Source organism: Cyanistes caeruleus, chromosome 20 (genome assembly GCF_971803275.1).
Source record: "Cyanistes caeruleus chromosome 20, bCyaCae1.hap1.1, whole genome shotgun sequence".
NCBI lineage: Eukaryota > Metazoa > Chordata > Aves > Passeriformes > Paridae > Cyanistes > Cyanistes caeruleus.
The window spans coordinates 6444322-6466602 of NC_141720.1; the positions used below are offsets into that span (position 1 = coordinate 6444322).

General features: G+C 40.2%; 1 protein-coding gene and 1 long non-coding RNA gene across 3 annotated transcripts in view; one reads left to right on the forward strand and one right to left on the reverse strand.

Moving 5' to 3' along the window:
- AK8 (adenylate kinase 8) overlaps positions 1-22281 on the reverse strand; it is a 65699-nt gene that overhangs the window by 20785 nt on the left and 22633 nt on the right. Inside the window, exons 9-12 of one of the 2 annotated variants that reach the window (XR_015278199.1) lie at positions 21249-21380; positions 18941-19030; positions 10173-11292; positions 5521-5662 (exon numbers count right to left, since the gene is read on the reverse strand). Coding sequence is in view for 1 of the 2 variants with exons in the window: in XM_086858290.1 (XP_086714416.1) it covers positions 5521-5662; positions 18941-19030; positions 21249-21380 (364 nt within the window). In the remaining variant the exon portion in view is untranslated. The remainder of the gene's footprint in view (positions 1-5520; positions 5663-10172; positions 11293-18940; positions 19031-21248; positions 21381-22281) is intronic. The other variant, XM_086858290.1, reaches the window with a different exon arrangement.
- LOC147649708 (uncharacterized) lies at positions 11216-13780 on the forward strand. Its single transcript, XR_015278204.1, has 3 exons — positions 11216-11306; positions 12042-12465; positions 12515-13780. It is a non-coding gene; the product is annotated as an uncharacterized LOC147649708 (long non-coding RNA).

Here is a 22281-nt window from a genome sequence, read left to right on the forward strand (position 1 = left end):
ATGAGACAATCACTGAGTCAGTCCTGTAGCTTGGAAAAGGCTATGGGAGTACAAACTGGATAAAACTCATCCAACTCACTGAGTGAAGCAAACATGTCTCAGGTGAGGAGAAGATTGGATAATTTTGCCCAAAACTGGGATTTTGGTTGGGGAACAGCACCTGTGATTTTTTCCCCCCGTGGCCAGGGTGCTGTGGTCCCTCAGAGCACGGCACACACCCAGCTCGGGTACAAGGGGCAGTGTCTCTCCTGGGGTGGCGAGCACAGATCAGGATTCCTCATATAAACCACACTTTCCAGCAAGTTTCTATTCCATAACAACATCACAGAGCTCTGCAGGATCTGGCTCCTTTAGCCCCCTGGTTTTTACCAAAAGCCTGTTTGATTTGGTGATGGAGCAGGAAGAGCCCAGCTGAGATGGGAGCACTGAAATGCAAAGGGAAAATAAACCCAGACCTAATTAGTGTTAGTGAAGAAAAGAGTCACTAGAGCAGCAGCCACAGAATGGCTGGAGGAGTGAGCTGAGAAAAAAATGAGAATGATTGAAACAGAGTATTGTGCTGCCTATTACTTTTACTATTTTACAAATTAATCCAAATCCTACATAGTTGGCTTGGATTTTCCTACAGTTTCTCTGTCTCTCTGGTACAGGCAAATTTTATTACACTGATTTAGTCCCTTGATTACTACATCCTTTTTGTGTTGGTTTGTTGGTTTGTTGAGTTTTTTGCCTGAAAATGAGGAGAAAATAAGATATAACATTTCTTCTTTGCTACTCATCAGATTTTTGTATCATCAACTAAAACCACATCATAAATACACAATATCCATCATTTAAATTAGGTCAAAGTTTTTAAAATGCTCTGTAAGACTTCTCCATGTCAGAATAATTCAATCACTATCATCTTTCCCTGATGCAACTATTTTGGGATTTAACTTGTTCCTTGATAGGGATTTAATTAAGTAATTTACATGTAATTTCCAAATAAATAGCTGTTACAAAAGGCAGCAAAGAAATTAAAAAGCAAAAAGGAACCTGAAGGTAGCTGATCTTTAACAAAAATACTTCTGATATAAAAATGAATCTGAGGAATACATATTCAGTGATAACTATTCCAGTCCATGTCTGGTAAACTCTCAGATAATGGCAGCATGGCAGGGTCACTGGGGTTCTATTAGCTCAATTAATGAGGAGTAAGATAAGGCTAACACCCAGCTCTTCAAACGGCTCAAAAATAGAGCTGATAGTAATGGAGTTATTAACCTTCACCAGCCATTGAATTTTGCTGCTGATTCAAACTCCATTTCCTAGTTCAGGCCTCCATTAATAGGCTGTTTATTATCCCTAATCTACACTGGGATCAGCTGCAGAAATATGAAAGCCCCATGTAAAGAACAAATAGTTTAAAAAAAAAATAATATTTTTTTCCATTCTGATTTCTCCCTTTTCAACATATTCACAGGTTCTTCCTCAGAAATTAGGAACTTCATTATCCTAAACTGTTTGAATACATGTGCTCAGCAGCATGGTGAAAAAGAAGCTTTAAATATATTATGTAAAAAGATGGCATAATTGGGAACACAGCCACATCATTTTGAAGACCAAATAAAACCCTGCTGGAAAGCTTGCACTGGAGAAGCTGCTGCTGTTTATTTTCTCTACTAGGAAAAAAAAAAAACAACTTTAATTTTAGAAAAATGGGTATTAGAAATATATTATGGATGTATTGTTAGGTCAATCCTTTGGCTCAGCCCTCCCCTGCCCAGTTTTTGTCTGTTCATTTGTATTATTTGTAATGTAATTGATCAACACTGAAAATTAAAATAACTGGCCCTGGATTCAGATCAGAAGGACAAAACCAAGGAAATAATGGAGCAGGGGAAGTGGAAATCTCAGGACAGGCAGCAGCAGTAGAGCCTTTGGCACTGATGGGAGGACTTGAGGAGAGCTCCAACACAAACCTAGCTTCAGCTTTAATACAGAAATCTTGAGTTTAAGGGTCTCAATAGATTCTCTGCCGAGTTTGAACTCACTCAACCGAGATTTTTGATACTTTGTAAATTTTTGGTATATTTTCAGCAAAAGAGACAAGGTTTAGTTCCAACAGTCCACCCACATTAGATTTCTTCCAGAATCTATCCCAGTAACATCTGATAGAATATCAGCAATTATGAGTGATGGAGTTGAGATCAAAATAAAAATGTTTATTATATCCACCTCCAGTACACAGTGCTGCCCTCAAATGCAGTTCTGGGTGTCCCACCTCAGCTAAAATAAAATAAAATAAAATAAAATAAAATAAAATAAAATAAAATAAAATAAAATAAAATAAAATAAAATAAAATAAAATAAAATAAAATAAAATAAAATAAAATAAAATCTGGAATTCCCAGTGAGGGGAGAGAACAGGATGATCAAAAGACTGAAATGATTTCTAAGGGGAAAAAAATAAAAAAAGGATAAACAGATCAAGGTTCTTTGTCTGGGAAAGAGGTGACTGAAGGGCAAATACAAGGGGCTTAGAAAATCAGGAGTGTTGGGAGACATGACCAGGGAATGTCTGTAACTGTTTCTCAAGAGAAGAAATGCACCTGGAAAAAAATTATGAAGCTTTTTGATATTATGCCCAGTGAAATGGGAAACTCCTTTCTACATGATTTGGTGACCCAAAGTACAGTGTTGGGAAAGAGACTATAAAGTCAAGGAAAAGGGGTGATTAGAAGATTTCCAAAGGATCCTCTGGCTCAGGGAATCCTTAAATTTCTGATTGCCTTAAGCTGGTAAGGGCCCAGCACAGGAATGGTCAGGAACCAGCTGAAGGTGACAACCAGAGATTCACAACATGACACTGCTGCTGAATCTTATTTGAACTCTAAGTCTGGAAGGGAGCAAAAAGGATAAAAAATACTTTGGTGGATATTACACAGAGTTTTCAGTAGAACCATCCATGGCTATACTAAATGCTTCTTTCTGTTGCTTAAACACTAATTAAAAAAGCTAAAATATCCATTTACACTCATTTGGGTGAGAAAACTGAAGTCAGTCCTTGGTGTCAGTGGCTCAGAGCTTCAGAAGCCACCCTGTGACTGTGGATTCCCACTCAGGTGGGCACTAAGAGGTTAATGGCATTAAATGGTTAATCTTTTCCTCCCCAGCTGAGAGGCCATTAACAGATTCAGCTCCTTATTTGCCCTAAAGGCTGCCCCAGTTCAATGCCAGGAGGATCCTGTCCACTTAGACAGGAGCTGCTTCACAGGGGGAACACAGAAAGCAGCTCAGTGCTCTCTGGGCTCTTTGGGAGACAGGGTTTGCAGCTTTTCCTGTGCCATTCCACAAGCAAACCCTCACTCTACTGAAATTCTAACTTAAAGAAACCCACGACTTTTTCAGTGAAAATTGAATTCTTTTCCTTTTTGTTCCAGAGCAGTTCTTTGGATGTGGTAGCTGATGCTGTATGAGTTTTTTTTTTTTACTATTACATTTTAACAAACTTTATGGCCCATTTTGTTTGTTTTCAAATAACTTTATTTTCCTTCTTTTCTACCATCAATTACTAGGTTTGTTTTTCTTTCTGTAAGATGGAGGAGTCAGGAGACTGATCCTGCTCAGTGCTGTATAATTTAGTATTATGTGTGGTAGCTTTATGAGGTGGGAGTCAGATAAAACATAGTATTTGAACACTAACCATTTATTAGCTCTAAGGAATAGATTTGTGACTTGACAAGCAGACAATAACTCTGTGTTCTGATCAGCCAAAGAGGTCTACCCTGAGTTCAAAAACCAGAGTAACATTCTCTTTCACAAATAATTTTGTTTACTGATGTGACTAGATTTTAATAATAAACTTGATATATATGTAAATTTATTTTAATCTAATTTCATCAACAGAGCCCTCCTAAAAATGAGACTTTGTAGATTGTTCTGTGTCTGATTTATAGATTTCTGCATCCTATTCCCAGATTGATTTCAAGGCTATAATTCTATCAGGTTTTTCTCCTGATGTCAGAAACACCACCTCTGCAGATAGTGTTTTATAACTAGCATCACAACTGGAACTGAATTACTGCCCTGCTATCCTATGCTGCAATGTGTCCTTTTGTTTATAATCACCCTCTTTCCCTTACATCCCTACCACATCAGCTTCATGGAAAATATCAGCTCTGAGATCAATCAGGGAGCTCGATGTCTATTTCTGTCCCTCACTTCAACCCCTGTATAACACAGGGACCAAATTCTAAATTCAGATGTGAACGTGCAGAGCTCTTTAAAGCCAAGGGAAGCTGAGCAAATGGATCAGTGCTGAATTTCCACACATCCAATTCTATAATGAGTTGCTCTTCCTCCCTTGATGAGGTCTCAATCCTGTGAAGGAGCACGCGGGGCACACTCGAGCATTCAGACTGATCTCGGGGACTCAGACGTGTTTAGGGATTCAGCACCTTCCTTCTAAATGCACAAGAAGAATAATCTGTGGAACATTATGTTTAACTGAGTCCAGCACAAGTTTTGAGGTTCTTTCTCCATTTTTTTCATGCAGTGGATTCCTGTTTAAGATGCACATTGCCTTGCTTTGGATTAATAAAGCTACTGCTGTTTTCACACACTTCCCTTTTCAAACCTTGATGGATGACTGGCAGCTCCCTCCCTCTGCAACCCCCTCTATTCTCTCTCCAACTCAACCTTTTCCATCCCTCCCCTATCCCTGTCCAGGGCAATCACACAGGACACACAGGAACAGCAACTTTGCCAAATTAAACACTGATGTGGGTAATGCACCTCTCCCACCATGAGTTTTTAGATAAGAACATCCTCCTTGGAAGCAGAAAGATCACAAATTTCCAACGTTTGCCTTTGGAATAGCCACTGTGCCAGCCAGTGGGATGGACAGAACCAGGAAGGCCTGGGAAGGGAAGGGAAAAGCCTCTCAGCTTTGATGAGTCACCAGCACTTTAAATCCTCACCACCTTTGGACCAGCTGTGAAAAGTAACTCTATTTTATTTGCTTGGCACTTGTAACAATTCTCTTTGGATGCTGATGTCGATCATATTACATTTCTGAACAATTCATTATAGCTCAAATAAAATGTAATTCTCATGTTGTTTTTAATTATTTCACAAAAGCCAAAAGTCTCATAATGAGCTCCTTGAAATACCAATATATTTCCACGGTATTATGTCAATGCTGAAGAAAGATGATGTGTATTCCCCCCTCTTGCTGCAAATAAAATACATATTTTCATATAATCCAAACTTTAATCCATTTCTTATGGTTTGGCTTTAGAGGCAACTCAAACAAATAACCAGAACAACAAACCTCTTCTCTCTCCTACAGTTTGGCCATCTGGAGCATTTGTCAGGCCAGGGCTCTATTTCCTACTCTCCAGGAGCAGGACCCCTTTCCTCGCTAAGGAAGCAAAAACCAAGATGCAGTAGCATAAATGATGTCAATAAAGATTTGTATCTTTCCACAAACAAATTTTTCATATCTACAATACCATGATGGCTGGATTTCTCCCTTACCTGTTGGGATTCATCTGTGCTTTTTGCAGCTGCTCTCCCTGCTTGACATCCCTGGGGAAGCCAGAGAGCACCCAGCCATTGGTCAGACAGTCGAGGGCGTTCAGGCGTTCTGTCAGCAGCTTCAGGACAAGGTTGTCTGGCACTGCAAAGGAGGAAAAAGGTGACATTTATTCTGTGTGCTGAGTCTGCAGTGAAAGGAGATGCTCACAAGTCCTTCTGGAACCAAAGCAGTTACTCCCATTTATGACTGATTGGCATCGAGCATCATTGGCTTCATATTTACTGTCATATTTACTACAGTGAAACCCCAAACTCACAAGGAACTGTAGGACCAAAGCACAGGATTTGATAAAACCTGGTGCCCACATAATTTTGCAATGTACTTTTTCCTCTCAGCCACACTGGACTGGTGCCACAGTGATGTGTGTGACACAACCTTATCAAAATGCAAAAACACTGACTTGAGTTGTGGAAAAGAAATCCTATAACTGGAAAGGAATATCTGAGCACTCTCAATTGAACTCAGCAGGTGATAGTGGTTCTGCCACAACAGTCTATATGTGCTATTGCTCCAATTTGCCCAAAGGTTTGAAGATTTTATAACTGAAAATAATTTTCAAAATTAATCTCAACAACCTCAACTACTGCATTGATGAGACGCTAATTTTAGAGCTAAAAGCTCTTTTTCCTCTATTATTATTTTTCTTTAAGGCAAGAGAGAACATCAGCAAAATACTGACTGGGATTACAACTACTGTGGAGCTTTCAAAATTCTGTTTAGTGGGACACACTGGTAAGGAAGTATCCTGCACATTTTCACCAGAGTCTTTATAAAGTAAAATACTTCAATTAAGATACTTAAACTTTGGGGTTTTTTTCTCTTTTGGGAGGAGGGAGAGTGTTCAGAATTAAATTAAGTTCAACAAGAGTGACTACAGATTTTCCAATGACTGTTGTCATGTCTCATATAACCCCATAGAAAGTCATATAACCCCAAAGAAAGGACAGCAAAATCATCCAGAGCTGCTTCCCAAAGCAGCAGCCAAACCAATTCCCAAGCAGCAAGGAGAGCCCCTTCCCTTTATCTGTCTGATACACCGGTGCCTCTGTTGAAAACAAGGGAGAAATTGCTACATAAATCCCCTTCATGGCAGGTTGATGTTTTGATGCTCACCCTGCCATCACATCTGCATACAAAAATACAACAACAAGTGCTTGTAGGAGAGTGTATGTGTCAGATTTCTAGCACTTCTCTTCAGGACAAGCTGACAGCAATCTGCCTGGATTTTAGCAGAGTGAATTATTAGCAGTGCACAGTTCTAGCCCGGGAACAAGCAGGTTTTAAACTGCAATAATAGAATCCATTTGCTCCTGGAATTTAACATTGCACCTCTGTCATGAAATTCATGGCTTCTCCTTTAAATAATCAAATTACTGAGTTTACAGAACTGCACTCAGGATTCAATGTACCAGCAAAAAGAGAAGAAAACCGCTGGGAATTAATTAGGAAACAGATTAGTGTATTAATTGAGGATATCCACTTCACATTATAAAAGAACACGTTAAAGAGAGCAATATTCTCCATCTGCTGAAAGGAGAAAAAGAAAAAAAAAAAGGGAATGGAATAAACCCACACACCTGACAAAGAGCAAAATGACAATGCAAAAACTGGGTATTCTGTTAAAAATGGGATTCATAAAATTAACTGTACCAATAGCACAGCAGCAGGAAGGAATTTTATCAGATGGAAGCTTCTCCCCTATCCAAGATCTGAGCTGCAGGCAGGCATGGGAGGGAGAACAGGAGAATTTCAGTGCTCTTTTCAGGGCAGTTCTTCCCTACCCTCCAGCTTACAAGAATTAATACTAACCCAACACATTCTAGCAGGAATAAAGAAAAACAAACAAACCAACCTTCTCTTCCCCAAAAATGCATTCCATACAAAAAACAGTGGACTTTCCCCATAGTCCAGGATTTCTGGCTGAAGCACTAAACTTTCTTCATGTGTGTTATTTTATGACAATTCCTACTGGAATCATTGACATGACAAGTGACATGATTTTATTTTTTAATTTCAGAATGCTTTAAACAGTTTTTCAAGGAATTGGAATAAAACCTACAAACCCATGAGTAAAACTGCAGTAGGATTCTGCCAGCATCCTTCTGCATCTGACATCCATGCCAGATGAACAGGGGATCAGGGCAGAGGCTGGAAGGCCCAGGAATGGCACAGAAAGATGGATATCCTGTGCTGTTGAGCTTCCAGCAGATCCTGGGAGATTCCCCAGTTCCAGATTGCTGCCATCCTTCACACATGGGAAGGAGAAACACTGCAGCCTACGAGAAAATTAAAAAGTAATTGTGATGAGAACCTGGGGCATCTCCTGGGTCTGAGCACTTCCCATGGGACTTCTGTGAGCCCTGACGATCAAAATCCTCCACTGTGGTCACTATTTTGGAACAAAACTGAAGCAATCACATGAGGGGAAAAAAAACTGAGATGCAGAGACAATTAATTAATAGTTTATCTAATGACATGCCAGGTTTGGGGCGTTCTGGGGGATGCTGGGAACACCTGACACCTCTCTCCCTTCAGCCAGGAGTGACTGCAAGACATCAGCAACACCCATGTACACATATACATCACTGAATAATATAGATGCTTACATATTTTCTGTGCTTCCCTCTAAAGCTTGATGGTGAGAAATAAAACATAAACAAGTCAGACAGCAAGCTCTGCTCTCCTCTTGATTAGCGAACATACCTATCACTTCAACACAATGGGGGAACAGAGCTTGTTGGCTGCTCGGTGGCATTACAAAGTACATCAGCTGCCCTTGAACAGGAACAGTCACACTTAAAACAGCTGCATTAAAACTGTAAAACATCTTCCACAGACCAGAGGGAAGGAGAAAAAAAAAAAAAAAAAGAAAATAAAAGAGAGAAAAAAGTCAGTATTATTCTTATTTTGTAGTACAGACAGAGTAGGTAATGAAGAACTCTGCAGTACAGGATTCCTTTTCACTCATGTGGAACTGTCTCTGAAATGTAAGGCAAATTAATAACCTGTAATTGGAGGGGCACACAGCCTGTGAAGAACTAGCCAGAGGTCTCCTGGCCTTAAGCACAGAACCTAATGGGCACATAGAAAAGTAAAATATAGAGCTTTCCTGATGAGACAGTCAATCTCCATGTTTTAAGGAGATTATGAAGCACAAGAGCTTTGAATAATCAATTCCTTTTCAACATAAGCTTGTGTGAGTTTCCAACTCTGAAAGTTGGGGGAATGAGACTCGAGAGAGGTTTTACTTTACCATTAGAGAAGTCCAAAGGTAAGTTTCTTGTAAAAATTACAATATGCTGCTGCAAAGAAATATCCAGACTAGGTAAGGTGGCAGCACATCTCTATTAGGGAGAGAAATCAAGGCACAGAGTAAAATTCACCCCTCAGAAGTAAAGCTGCAGTGATTCCTGAGAGCATCAGACACAACTGTGGACCAAGGTCACAGCCAAGCCCAGGCATGGAATAGCAGCAGAATGAGGCCACAACCAGCTCCCGATGGAAATGTAATTTGTCTGTGCTTACACCAACACCACACTACGTGTCTCCTTTATCTCCCAGCCTGTTTCACCACATTAATGATCAAGACTACGCCCCTGAATTGGCTGCTGTGAATCTAAGAAGTGATTTAATAATTTCAGGGGGTTGATCAGGCAGGGGACAAGGTTTAAAGTGCTGCTGCTCGTGCTGGAACTGCTGTGTGGGCACCCAGAGATTTTCCATCTCCAGGGCTGTAATTCAGCACCTTCCAGCAAAACATTTAAAAAATAAAATTATTTCTCAGAGCTTCAAAGGTTTTCACAGGTATCAGGTACTTCTCATGAGAAGTACGTCCTCATGAAGCTCACAGGAGTGTGGCCTATTAGCTCTTCCCCAATCCATGGATCTGCAAGACTAATAGAAACCCAGATCAGGCAATCAGTTACAAAATCATACCATCTGCTCCAGACAAAAGTAACAGCACCTTAAAGGCACAGTCTGAAAGGGAAAAACACCACTTGAGAGATTACAGGGCACTGTTCTCCAATAACTTCAATGCTGTCAGTGCTCCAAGCTATACAATTATCATATTTAAATTGATACCTCCTCTGTATACTTCCCTTTAAAACAGACTTTTGAAGGGTATGAACTCACTTCTCCAAACCTATAAAATCTCGATTCTAAGTACAGCATAAATGCATTTACAGATACAAATTCTGTCAGCTTTGTGCTCTAAAAGGTCCTTTTGACAATACTGTCCATCTATGCTTTTTCCTGCTTATAGCGATTTTTTTTTAGCAAGGTCTGAAGACTCACAGCTAATTCAGATGCCTGAGGCTTGATCCCAGTAGCTGCCTGACAGTTAACATCTTGTCCTGAGTACAAGCTACTGCCAAAGGCTACTTTCCTGAATTGTCCAGGAAATCCCAAATTTAGCAAAGCATGAGATTTCCTTATTTTATTGCTCTAGGAACTCTGGATGATTCACAATGAATAATTGTTTTTTTCTACTCTGTTTTCTTGCCCACGTTAAGGTCCTCAGAGGTGGTATCGATTGAGATGGCATAAATTGGTTTTCAATGTGTTTGAGAATGATTTAGCAGTGATTTACCATTTACTGATCGATAATTCAGGTTAATGCTGCGAGCAGCCGGTGGGTGAGGATGGCCGGGTGTGCAGCCGGCTCGGGTACCGAGAATGAATGAACAGCCGGCCGGGAGCGCTGCAGCGGCACCGGGAGCAAAACAGCGGCGCTTGCCTCGCTGGACTCAGGAGAAGGGGATCGGCTCCTCCGGGATCCTCCGGGATCCTCCGGGGGGCTCTGGCCCCGCACACCCGGAGCGGGCCCGGGGGGTCTCCAGCCCCGCGGCCCCGCAGATGCCGGGGTGGTCCCGGGGGTCTCACCCCGCAGATCCCGGGCTGTCCCGGGCTGTCCCAGGGGGATCAGCCCCGCAGATCCCGGGCTGTCCCGGGCTGTCCCAGGGGGATCAGCCCCGCAGATCCCGGGGGTCTCTGTCCCGCAGATCCCGGGGGTCGCTGTCCCGGAGGTCTCTGTCCCGGGGGTCTCTGTCCCGCAGATCCCGGGGGTCTCAGTCCCGGGGGTCTCTGTCCCGGGGGTCTCAGTCCCACAGATCCCGGGGGTCTCAGTCCCGCAGATCCCGGGGGTCGCTGTCCCGGGGGTCTCTGTCCCGGGGGTCGCTGTCCCGCAGATCCCGGGGGTCGCTGTCCCGGGGGTCGCTGTCCCGGGGGTCTCTGTCCCGCAGATCCCGGGGGTCTCTGTCCCGGGGGTCGCTGTCCCGGGGGTCGCTGTCCCGGGGGTCTCTGTCCCGCAGATCCCGGGGGTCTCTGTCCCGGGGGTCGCTGTCCCGGGGGTCGCTGTCCCGGGGGTCTCTGTCCCGGGGGTCTCAGCCCGCACGGCCCCGCCGCTGTTGGCTGTTCTCTGTCGCCACCCCGCGGTCACGCCGGGCAGCGCAGCCGTCCCCGCCCCGCGGGCAGCAGCGGCCGCGGCGCCGCCAAAATGTCGGGAATTCGGAACTCGGGAAAAATGCGCCCGCTCCGGACGCTGCTGAGGCCTCCTGGAGCCCCGGCAGGTGAAACACTGAAAACATCTGCGGTTTTATCGGGTTTGAAGAAGGGCCAGCGAGCACCGGCACCGCTGCGAACACAACGCGGGCGGTGATCCATCAAAGGGACCGTCCCCACTCGCTCTTTTACACTGCTGGGAAGGGCTTCTGTAAAAATCGGGGTAATTATTTTAATACGGTAAAACAAATAATGCGATAAAATATTTCATTTACACCTTTAAAATATTTGTGCTTGTTAGCGTATGTTAGAACCAGTCTTTCCTTGTTTTTATTTTTTTTTTTTTAGGTTTTTGGTCATTTAAAATAGGAATTAGAAAAATTAAAATATTAAAAATTAAAGTGGAACTTATACTATTTTTAAAGCAGGTACAATCCCAAATTATCGATCATATATAATCATAAATAATATAATAGAGGATAAAACTTTCAGAAATGCTTCCTCACAGGTATCAAGCCACAGGTATCAAGATGTAGATTCAGGAATCTACATCTGATCACATTTAATGATGAGATTCCAGCCCCTTAAACCACTTTACCTGTTATCAGCAAAGGAAATTCAGTCCAAACTGAGTATCCAGCATGCAAACAAAAAGCCTTTTTCCCACTAAAAACGGCCTCTGTGGTGTTGTCCATGAATTTGCCTAATGGCCCCAGCTCCCAGGGAGCCCCAGGATGGTGCAGGGCTGGCTCCAAGGTCAGGATTCACACACCTGGGCTCCCATCCACACTCCCTGATTGTGGCAGGGCTCGAGCTGAAAGAGGTTTTCTGCCTCAGTTTACCTGCCTGAGAGACCTGCTCTGAACTATCTCACAGGGATGCATCTGCTCTGAAAGTTTCTAAAACCAGTAACAAAATGTACATTTGTATTTCTTTTTTACTCCTTTGGTTTCCACAGAGGAACTACGGTTGGACAGAGAGAACAGCTACACTTCAAACCCACTGGACTCCTTATTTCCATTATCAACCAAGCTCCTATTTCCTCCTTATTTCTTAAAGTTCAGCTCTGCTTAAAATCACGGTGCAGAATTTGATCTACAAACCCTTCTTGACAATATTGGGAAAAAAAAAAGGAATAAATTGGTCTGATAAACACGATGAAAAATGTCTTGGCTTTTTACACCAAATACTGCTTGCCCTGGGATGAGAAGGGAGGGTGCTCCTGAAGGGGTTCCTCACACCTGCCGGGGTACCTGGTGCCAGCACGTGCTCCAGAGCCCCAAGAGTGGGATGGATCCTGCCCAATCCTGTGTCTCCCCTTCTCCTGACACCTCCCAGCCACTTTAAAGGGACATTTAAAAATAGGAAAGTTTATACAAAAAGTATATATATACAAAATATGTATATATATTTTGTATATATATACAAAAGCTGTTTAATGTTTTCCTTGTTGTTAAGACTGTTTCATACAGCAGCCTAGGGTTCTGTTTGTATTACACCCCATGAAACAGAGCCAAACCCAAAATTTCATGTTAAACTCCAAAAAAGGGGATGCTGACAACATGCAATGTGCTTCTCCTTCTGTTTTTTGTGTAAAAACTCGTATGATAGCTCCATCCCAAACTCAAAACCACACAGAATTCAAGTGAGCAGCCCTTTGGTGAGGAGACAGCGCTGCAAGGAAAGGAAAGGAACCTTCATTCCCTAAATTTTAAAGAATGACTATCAGCAATCAAAATCAATATGAATATAGAAGATTAATACTTCACATTTATATTGTACTTCGCTGTTTAAAAGCTTCTGACAACCATGAGGCCTCAAATGGCCAAGGGCCACATTTTCACTCAAATCCATGAAGGTTTGTGGCACAAACATTGTATTATTGATCCTCCAGCAACAGCAGGAATGGTGAATATCACTGGGAAACAATTCTGTATATGCAGGACCATGTCCATGAACTGACTGATTATCACAATTGCTCCAGAAAACAACTGCACTCCTCTCTTTAATCAAATCACATTTATTTTGCCTGGTCTGGCTTTCAGGGTTGGCTTTTTAGGGTGCACTTTTTGATTGCTTTGTTTTCACTCCTAAGTGGGGTGGCCTTTAAAAATACCTTTGCAGACCAAGGCTCACTCCAGCTCTGAGTATCTGCCAGACTGATCCACCAATCTGGATTGTGGAATAAAGAAAAATACATTCTAGATTTTTCAAATAAATGAAAAGAGAATTCTGATTTATTGCAGTGATTCAACACATAAGAAAGTAAAACTCAGGGAAGAAAATTACAACCTACTGCCTACATATCTGCATTTAAAACTTTCTGTTCTACAACCTTGCATCTCATATAAAAATATAACCACCTAAAATAGGAAATAAAAATATTAAATTTTATTATGTTCTTTTGACCACCAATTTTCTCCTAGTAGGAAAAAAGACTGCTACCTATTTTCCATAAAAAAACCTTTGTAGCAGTCCCAGAGGAAAAGTCAAAAGTTTGACTTGAAAAACGGAGCTACTTCAAAAGCATTGTCAGAGGTGAAGGTTTCTTAAAAATGCATAAATTAAAATGTGGTGTATTCATAAATGTCTCTGTAACTTTACACAGTTTATTTGTGAGCAAGGTGCACATTTAGGGGAGCTGTAAAATTGCTGTAAAAGTAACTTAAATAAAGTAGAAAATCGATTTGTTTATTAGCTCCTGTTTGGACTCTGTGTGTGTGTGTGTGTATGTGTGTGTGTGAAAAATGAAAGAAAAATGGAGAGTTTTTTTCAATAATAAAAAGGGAGTTGCACTGCAGGGCCCCTAAAGCTTGTGAAAAATTAAACTCGACGGATTCAAACTGTCCTATTTCCACTTCAAAAGAGAAGAGGCACTGAGCTCTTCCCAACTTATCTTCAAACGCCCAGCACCCTAGAAAGTTTCTTTAAAAAAAATAAAGTCTCTAGTTCCCCCAAGCACTGTACCCGTTACTGTAGCTGCTGTCTCTCCCTCTTCTAATTATACCCATGTGAGTCTATTAATCAACTTGTAAATTATTTAGAGAGCCATGCGCTGTCTTCAGCCAGTACAAACACACTGCATGCAAAGGCTTGCTGAAAACCAATGGAGCTCCCAAAGGGTCTCTGCAATGTTCAGACAGCTTGCAGCTCGCCAGTACAGCACTCTTAAAAACAAGAAATAACACTGAGCTTACCCCCTCAGATATCAAGATTTACTCAGCCTTTCAACTTGGAAACTCTTGGCGAGTTTTTAACAAAGAGGAGCTGCTCTATTGTCAAATCTGTGTTTCACACTCGGTGATGAGAATATTAATTTGATGGGGAAAAAAAAAAACCAAACAAAAAAAAACCCAACCTGCACCGAACAGAACAAAGTGTTTTCAGTGAGACTGTGATCACAATCACCAGGGGACCCCAACTTTCAGAGGCTACACCAAAAAAGCACCCTTTTAAAACCACTGCAATTTAAAATAAGGGGAAATCTGTATTTGTACAAGTAATAGTTTTTATTAGAAAACAGGAGAAATTAGGGAATTCCAGATTTTACCCCCTACATGCAGACTGCCATTGGGGACAGCTTCAGATATTACAACTTAAAAAAAATGGAAAAAGGAAAAGATAAAAACACAGATTGTGTGTGTTCCACTCTAACAGGCTGCAAACAGTGCAATGTTATGTGTGTTCCATGAATCAGTTCTCTTACCTCCTGAATCTTCATTTTGGTGGGAAAAAAAAACAATTACCCAAACTAATAGCAGTTCTCCCAGCTGAAAAGCAGAATCTTACTAGTTTGGGAATGTTTTTTTAATTCATGCTGCTTTCCTGTCATCTGACTTTACTTGGCTCTATTTATTACAGCCTCACAAACAGATATATTAATTAGCAGTGATCACTCCATGCTATTTCACCACAAAAACTGGACAGAATGACATGCAGATTTCAACTGACTGATGATCTCCCCTATCTTTGTGATGCCCCCAAAATGCTTCTGCTTGTTCTTTCATTAATACAATGCAAATACCTCAAGGGGCAAACACCAAGGACATTTTAGGTGGGGAAATAAAAAATGCTTTTTTTTTTTTTTTTTTTGTTCTCACAGGGTATCAAATTCTGACAGACATCTTTAAGATGATGAACAAAGATCATGCAGACGGAACTTTAAATTAATGTTTGTTCATGTTTTCAGTGAGACATGTCCAGGCTGTCCAGCCTTCCTCAGAATTGAAGCAACCTGAGGACAGGAATTCTGTTTAAAGGTCTCCTTCAGACCTGTGGGGTCTATTAAGGACCTTTTTACACAGACATCATCTGTCCAGGGGAGGGACAAGCCTATGGAACTGCCTCCTCAGAACATTTCAGAAGGAATCAAACCAAATTAATTAATTTATGGGACTTGTCTTGCTGCCTATGGGAGGTTTCTGACCACTACACTCATTTCATGGCCTCTTACTCCATTTCTTCCCAGGCTACCCAAGCAAATGGTGTGTGCTGAGTTTAACATTCTTGACCAAGAGTTAATCCAACTGGTGTTAGTGACCAGAAGATTTGTCTTAGACTCCAATGTTGGTAATTTTCTGCCCAGAGTACAGTTAATAGTAACTACCCAGTACTCTGTAAAACCACAACAATCTAAAGGAACAGTCTCTGCATTTCAGATTTGTTGTCCAAAGCACAACTCTATGTTTAGGACAGGCAGAAAGATGTCAGGTTACTGAACTTATCATCAAAAATGCATTTTTCAATATCTAGTATGCACCTATTGTAGACTACAATGTCCTGGGAATTAAAAAACTAATGGGCTCAAAAATATTTATGCTGCCTTCATTAGGTAAAATAAATCACCATATACAAAATGGAGGATTTGGAAAAAAAGCAGGTCTTTATGAGACAGCAAACACTAGAAAATATAGAAAATGGGAATACTGGGTGGCCTTTTGGGGTGATTAACAGAATTGTCTGGGCTGTTCCTGAAACACCTGGTGTATACATGAAGCAGCAGTACAGGAAGAAGAGCAGGAAGAATGTTGATGAATCCTAAAGCCATGAAGAGAGGTGGGTTAGCCAAGCAGAAGCGGAGCAGAACAGACAGTGGGCAGCCTCAACAACTCAATAATGAGTCAGCTTTGAATGGGGTTTGGGCCTTGTTCCAGCACCACAACACGCCCTGTTGGCACATCTTAAATGACTAATTGTATACAATCAGTGGTGTCCACAAGAGGAGAAATACACTGAGATCAGTCCCCTAGGGGAGCATTTTAAGAATATATGAGGCATGTCCTCAAGATTTCATGGCACTGCTTTCATTTTAACAAGTAATGATTTGAGAACAATGTTTTTCCTTTTGTCCCACTGTTCTGTGCCAATGTCACTTGCATGATTCCCCACCCACAGGAACAGCTAAACCTCTTTACAAGAAGAAATGTAATGAAAAGGTTGAAGTTCTAATTGCTTTTCCACTTACAGCACTGTCTGCTATTGGCTACACCGAGTCTTTGCAAGTGAGATTTTCTGGAAACTGACTGTAGTCAATCATAGCAGGAGAATCTTTCCCCTGTTTTAACCTGGGCTGCAGCAAGAGAGCAGAGATGCAAAGATTCTTTTCCCACCTTTCCTCTTCAGTACCCTGTGTTATTCCATTTTCTCCAAGCCTCTTGCGAGGGCAGTAATGAATTCTTGTTAGTGTTTACTAATGTAAATTCATTCTTTGTTATTCCTGGGAGAGGAGGATTAGCAAAATGACAAAACTTATTATTTCTGGTTTTGCTGGATGATATCAATCTTTATTCAACCCTTAATTTTGTGCTGTGTCCCACCAAATAAAATATATTTGTGCATACCAGCAAATCTAAGGGAGAATTTTTAGCATAATGCACAGAAATATAGTTATGATCCCTATTAACATTCAGAAGTGTTGTACAGCTTTATCTGTGCATGCTGTATTAAAAAGTTAATCTAAATCTGAAATAATTTCTAATTTGGAGGAAGAAAGGAATTACAGCTTCAATTTCATTTTCCTGAAATGAAAGCAGCTCCCTTAGACTAAGGATGTGCATATTTTTAGGACTAGCTAAAAATTATGATCTGTGCAATTATTTGACTCTACTGGGAATGCATCTCCTTTAAGGAACTTTAATGGTTAAGATGAAGTTTATAAAACACACATATAAAGAACATTTTAGTAAAGGAAGCTCTTAAAGGAGCTATCTTTGAATAAACAGATCATCCAAACTCCCATCTCAGCCATAACTGATATTTACAGTGAGGTATTTACAATCCTCCTCTCCACAGAGATGAGCAGACAGTGAAATTACAATATACACATAAGACTCTGAAATTAATGGATACCATGAAAGCTTAAAGGATCTCTATGTGTGAGTTAAACTGCACTCAAAAGCAGCCACATTCAGATCAACCAGGAAGGAATTATTCCCACATCTGGAAACCTCGGATCTGCTGCACAACATACTCTGAGATCTCTTGCCTTTGTGTTAAATGCCCATTCTGGGTATCTCTAAGTCAGAAAATCCTCTCCTAGGTCTCTGTGCCCATTCCAGAGGATCTAAATTCTCTCCTGTAGGGTGCAGAGATTCCTGTTTTCCATTCCCATGGGCCCCAAAGCAGCTCCTACTCCCAGCAGTGTGGCTGCCATGAATGCACTGAGCTGGGTGGCTGCATTAGCAATAAATGCAATCCATTCACTGGAGATGAAGTTCAGAGTTTAAATCCACCACCCTGTGGCTTGATAAAGTTCCTGACAGAGGGATGGCACCCCCAAAGCTGCAGGCTGCCAAAAATCTTTTGGAAAGGCCTGGAAAAGTCCTGCATCTCTGGGTCTGGTATCAAGGGAACCTCAGTTAATTTTGAAGGCTCTTCTGTCTAATTCAGCCTCAGAATTAAACTATTATGCAAAAAACAAAGGAGATTTTCAAGCTTTTCACCTTACCAAATACATTTCTTTGCTAAAAATAAAGGATGATTTCTCTTTACTCAGGGGGGCTTTGCTCAAAATTCCATTAATACTGAAGCTTAACTGAGATTTCCCCATCTTCAGCATGATTGTCTCCTTGTGTTTGTACCACTGGAAACCAGTGGGCTGTTGACAGAAACAGCACTGGAAGTTCCTTTTCCAGGCCATTGCAATTTGGCAAAAGAAACATTCTTCCACCCTCCTGCAACAAGACTTCTCCTTTTTAAGTACAGATATTCTCTGATTTCTAATACCCACCACACACAGACAGCAGGACAACTGTAACAGGCAGACAGGTTTAAGCTGCTGCCCTCAGGAGCTCACAGTATTTATGATTTATCTGAAATCCCTGCAAAACCTTCCAAAAGCAAAGTATACTCAACATTTGTCATGGCAGTTGCCTCCCACAACCAAAAATGCTGATAGAAATTAAGTACAAAGAAATTTTAAGTTTAAAATATTGACATGAAAGTAGAGGAAATTATGGTAGCATTCTGAAAGTTGACATCCAAATATAAAAAGAAGGACAATATTATTTTGCTTTGAAAGTAGTTATACATAATACTGTGCTTTAGCAACAGTTTGAACTGGTACCAGAATTCTTATTTAGATTTAGAGATTAAAACATGGAATTCAGATTTTGGAATGTGCATAAGAAATTTGAATTTCACTAGAACAGTAAATATTTGCTTTGAGGATAAAAAACACCCTTAGAAATGTAACAACTGTTACACAGTGCTACAAATCCTACAAATCCTATTGAATAAATTGAATTAATGAACTTTCAGGCTACTCTGATTAGAATCTGTCCAACAAAAATTCACTCACAATTTGGCTTTTGCTACAAATTTGTAACTGCAGTGTAATGAGACAACAAGGTGCCCTACCTGGGCATCCACTGTCAATGTAAGGCTTAACGAGTTCTCCAAGTTTTGTGTTGTCTGCAACAGCTTCCTTTAGCAGTTGCCCACAGCAAACTAACAGGAAGGAAGAACAAAAAAGACACAAGGTTAAATTTTAAAAAGGAAGCAACAAAGAAAAGAGAAAAAAAATATCCAACCCAGAAGCTGCATACTGGAATAAGGTCACTGAATAAAATAAAAGTTGTATGTTTTTTGAGTTTGTTGTTAGGTTTGGGGTTTTTTTGGCCAAGCACAGTGAAAAGGAAGAAGACTGAGGATATGGAATGAAAAATGGGGGAAAAAAATAATATATTTGGCAAAGAACATATTAAAAATTGAGAGAATGTTATTAATCAAATATATTTCTGAAATAACAACTCAAGGGATTGCTAGTGGCTTTCACTTTTTATAAACTTGTAATTACTGAATAAAGTTCTGGCTGCTGAGCAGTATCTGAACCACGCTTGGAGGTGCAGAATAATGCTCAGTTCAGGAAGGGCCTCCCTGGATCATTTAATGATCATGTAAGGATTACATTTAAAAAACTGTGCTAATGCAATCTTATTATCATTGATTTCAAACACACAGAGCACCAGGAGATGCAAACTTCAGGTTTGAGCCAGGACAGCTGTACATGAAATATTCCTGTTTTGAGCTTGGACAGCACAGGCTGCCCCAGGTGAGGGAGTTTTACACAGAGGGAACCAAGACATGGAGAGGTCACATAACAGCAGAAATCCTGGTTATAGCTCCAATTTGGTAAATATTAGCTATAGGTCCCCCTGGAGATTATTTAATTAATAATCCTAAATTGATTCCTTTCTTCTGGAATCAATAGCACCAACAGGCACTGACTTTGATGGGAGAAGATGGAGCCTTTTAATCAGTCTATTATTAATCACACAGGCCAACAGGAGTGAGAACCCCCCCAGGAGTGTTCCTGGGACAAAGCTGATAAAGTTCAATGTTTAAGTGACAATTTTAACAGTTATCAGTTGTCCTGGAGAAGCAAATTCATATTCATAATAAATAGTGTAAAAACATAACACAAACTCAGTGCACAGACCCTAATTTAAGACACCTAATAAGTCCACACCTAAATTCAATCCAATTAATGAGGCTATTTGAACATAGATTTACATTTTTGAGCCTGTCCTTCAAGCCAAATGACCTAATAAAAATAAAATGTATGCTGAATATTATTCTGAAAAATGATGGTCGTCCAACTCTATATCAAACACTTAATTCTTCTAATATTTTGGTTACAGAACACTTAAAATAAAATTCAACATATGGGTAAAGCACTGGTAAGGATTTTTAATAAAAAAGCTGCAACTCTCTGATATTGTAGTTACTTAAAAAAAAAAAAAATGCAAATTTTGACCTAGATGGAACACTATGAAACCTGCAGTTTTAAGTTGAAAAAAAACATTCAAAAGGACAAGAACAAAATAATTTTTAATGCATTCAAGCATGTTTTGTTTCCTTTAAGCCAATTACACAATTAATAAAAATACAGCTTTGAATAAATCTACAAATACTTCGTTTTTCACATGATATTTCAAATAAAGCAATGGCACAATAACTGACAGCAGAAATATTCTATCAAACCTACCTTTTGCTTAACTAAGATGATGTGACTAATCAGTAAATTTTACAGATTTGTTTAAAATAATTTATGGTTACTCCACTGTTAGAAGACACTGCAGAACACAGAAAATATTGCCTTGATCCTATCAGCAAGCTGCACTTTTATATACAGAACATTTTAACATTCAAATGCTTATCATGAACAAGTCTCATGCAGAATTTTTTGGACTTCCTTTACAAAAGAAAGATGATGCACTTTTAACTAATTCCTTCATTTTCTCACATATTACTTGAGATGTGCAGAGCCTGAGACTTCATTAAAGTTCAGAGTGAATTCTATTTTAAAAGTGCCCCAATTTTGGTCAGACAGCTGAAACTACAGACATTACTCACGATCCACTGATCCACAGAAGAATTCAGAGCACTACAGGAGTCTAACAATAGAAAAATACAGATGTAAAAGGCATAAAAAATGATGAAATGATGACTAAAAAAACCTTAGAGCTGGTTTGTCACAGCATATATACTTGGTTTTCACTTCTTCATTCAAATACTTTTCACTTCCCTCAAAAATTTGACATCCACAGCAATGGACAAAGAGAGACATTTTATAAGCAAGTAAGAAAGACAGACAGCAAAAGATAAATGATCAAAAAGAGAGAAAGGAGGAATTGAGCAAAGTGCATATTTACTGAGAACTTACTGTTGACAACATCATATTTCTGAGCTATTAGTGCTGCCTGCAGGCTCTTCCCACTGCCTGGGGGGCCAAAAAAGAGAATCCGGGGTGTAAAGGGGGCAGCAGATCGGTGCTGGGTTTGGACAAAGGCAAGAACTACAAGAGGGAAGAAAGAAAAAAAAATACAGGTTTTAATCCATTTCTTAAAAAAAAAAAAATATAAACATTGATTAACTATTCTCTTCTTTAGAAAAAACATTGTCATGTTGATCATGGTTTATTTTATCACTGAAACATCCAGACTCTGCACCCAAAATCAGGACACTGATAAAAATGTCCCGTCAGCAATTTACTCTGAGAGGCATTTTAGAAATCTCACTATCATTACACTCCTCTTTCTTTCATCAGTGCCTGTCAAACCATTTTAAAGAGCAGATTCAATTAATAATTGCTCTCTTACCATGTTGTTTTTAGCAGAAGTAATTTTTGCTTGATAGCTACAATTTTGCCATGCAAATTACAGAGGGCTGTAATTACATTTAATACTTTCTGCAGTTTCTGAACAAATATTTAAGTGTAAAACCTTGGGATGTTAAATTAACGACATTTATCTAGCTGTGTGTGATTAAGACTCCTAATTACAATATTATAGACTTGTAGCACAGCGTGTCATGACACTGCTCAGCACTAACACAGAATTGAGTGTGGATGTTTTATTCTTTTACCCATCCTTTTTGTGTAACTTGTAAAGAATATTTGAGCTTCTCTGCCTGATTCCTCTCATTTGCTGGACATCATCCTCCTACATTTTGCTTCAAGCAGGAAATAGCACCTTCAGATCAACCTGCAGGTTTGGAAAGACCACGGGACATGTGAAGCATCATCAATGTTGCCACATTATAGAGACCTGGACTTTGTTGCAATCCCAAAAGAGAACCTGAGAGATCACCAAGAAGTCAAAAGATGTCACAGATTTGGCAGCAAGGACAAATTGAGATTTTATTTGGACACAGCTTTGCCCATTTGATGGCTGAGAATACCAGAGAAGGGAGCAGTT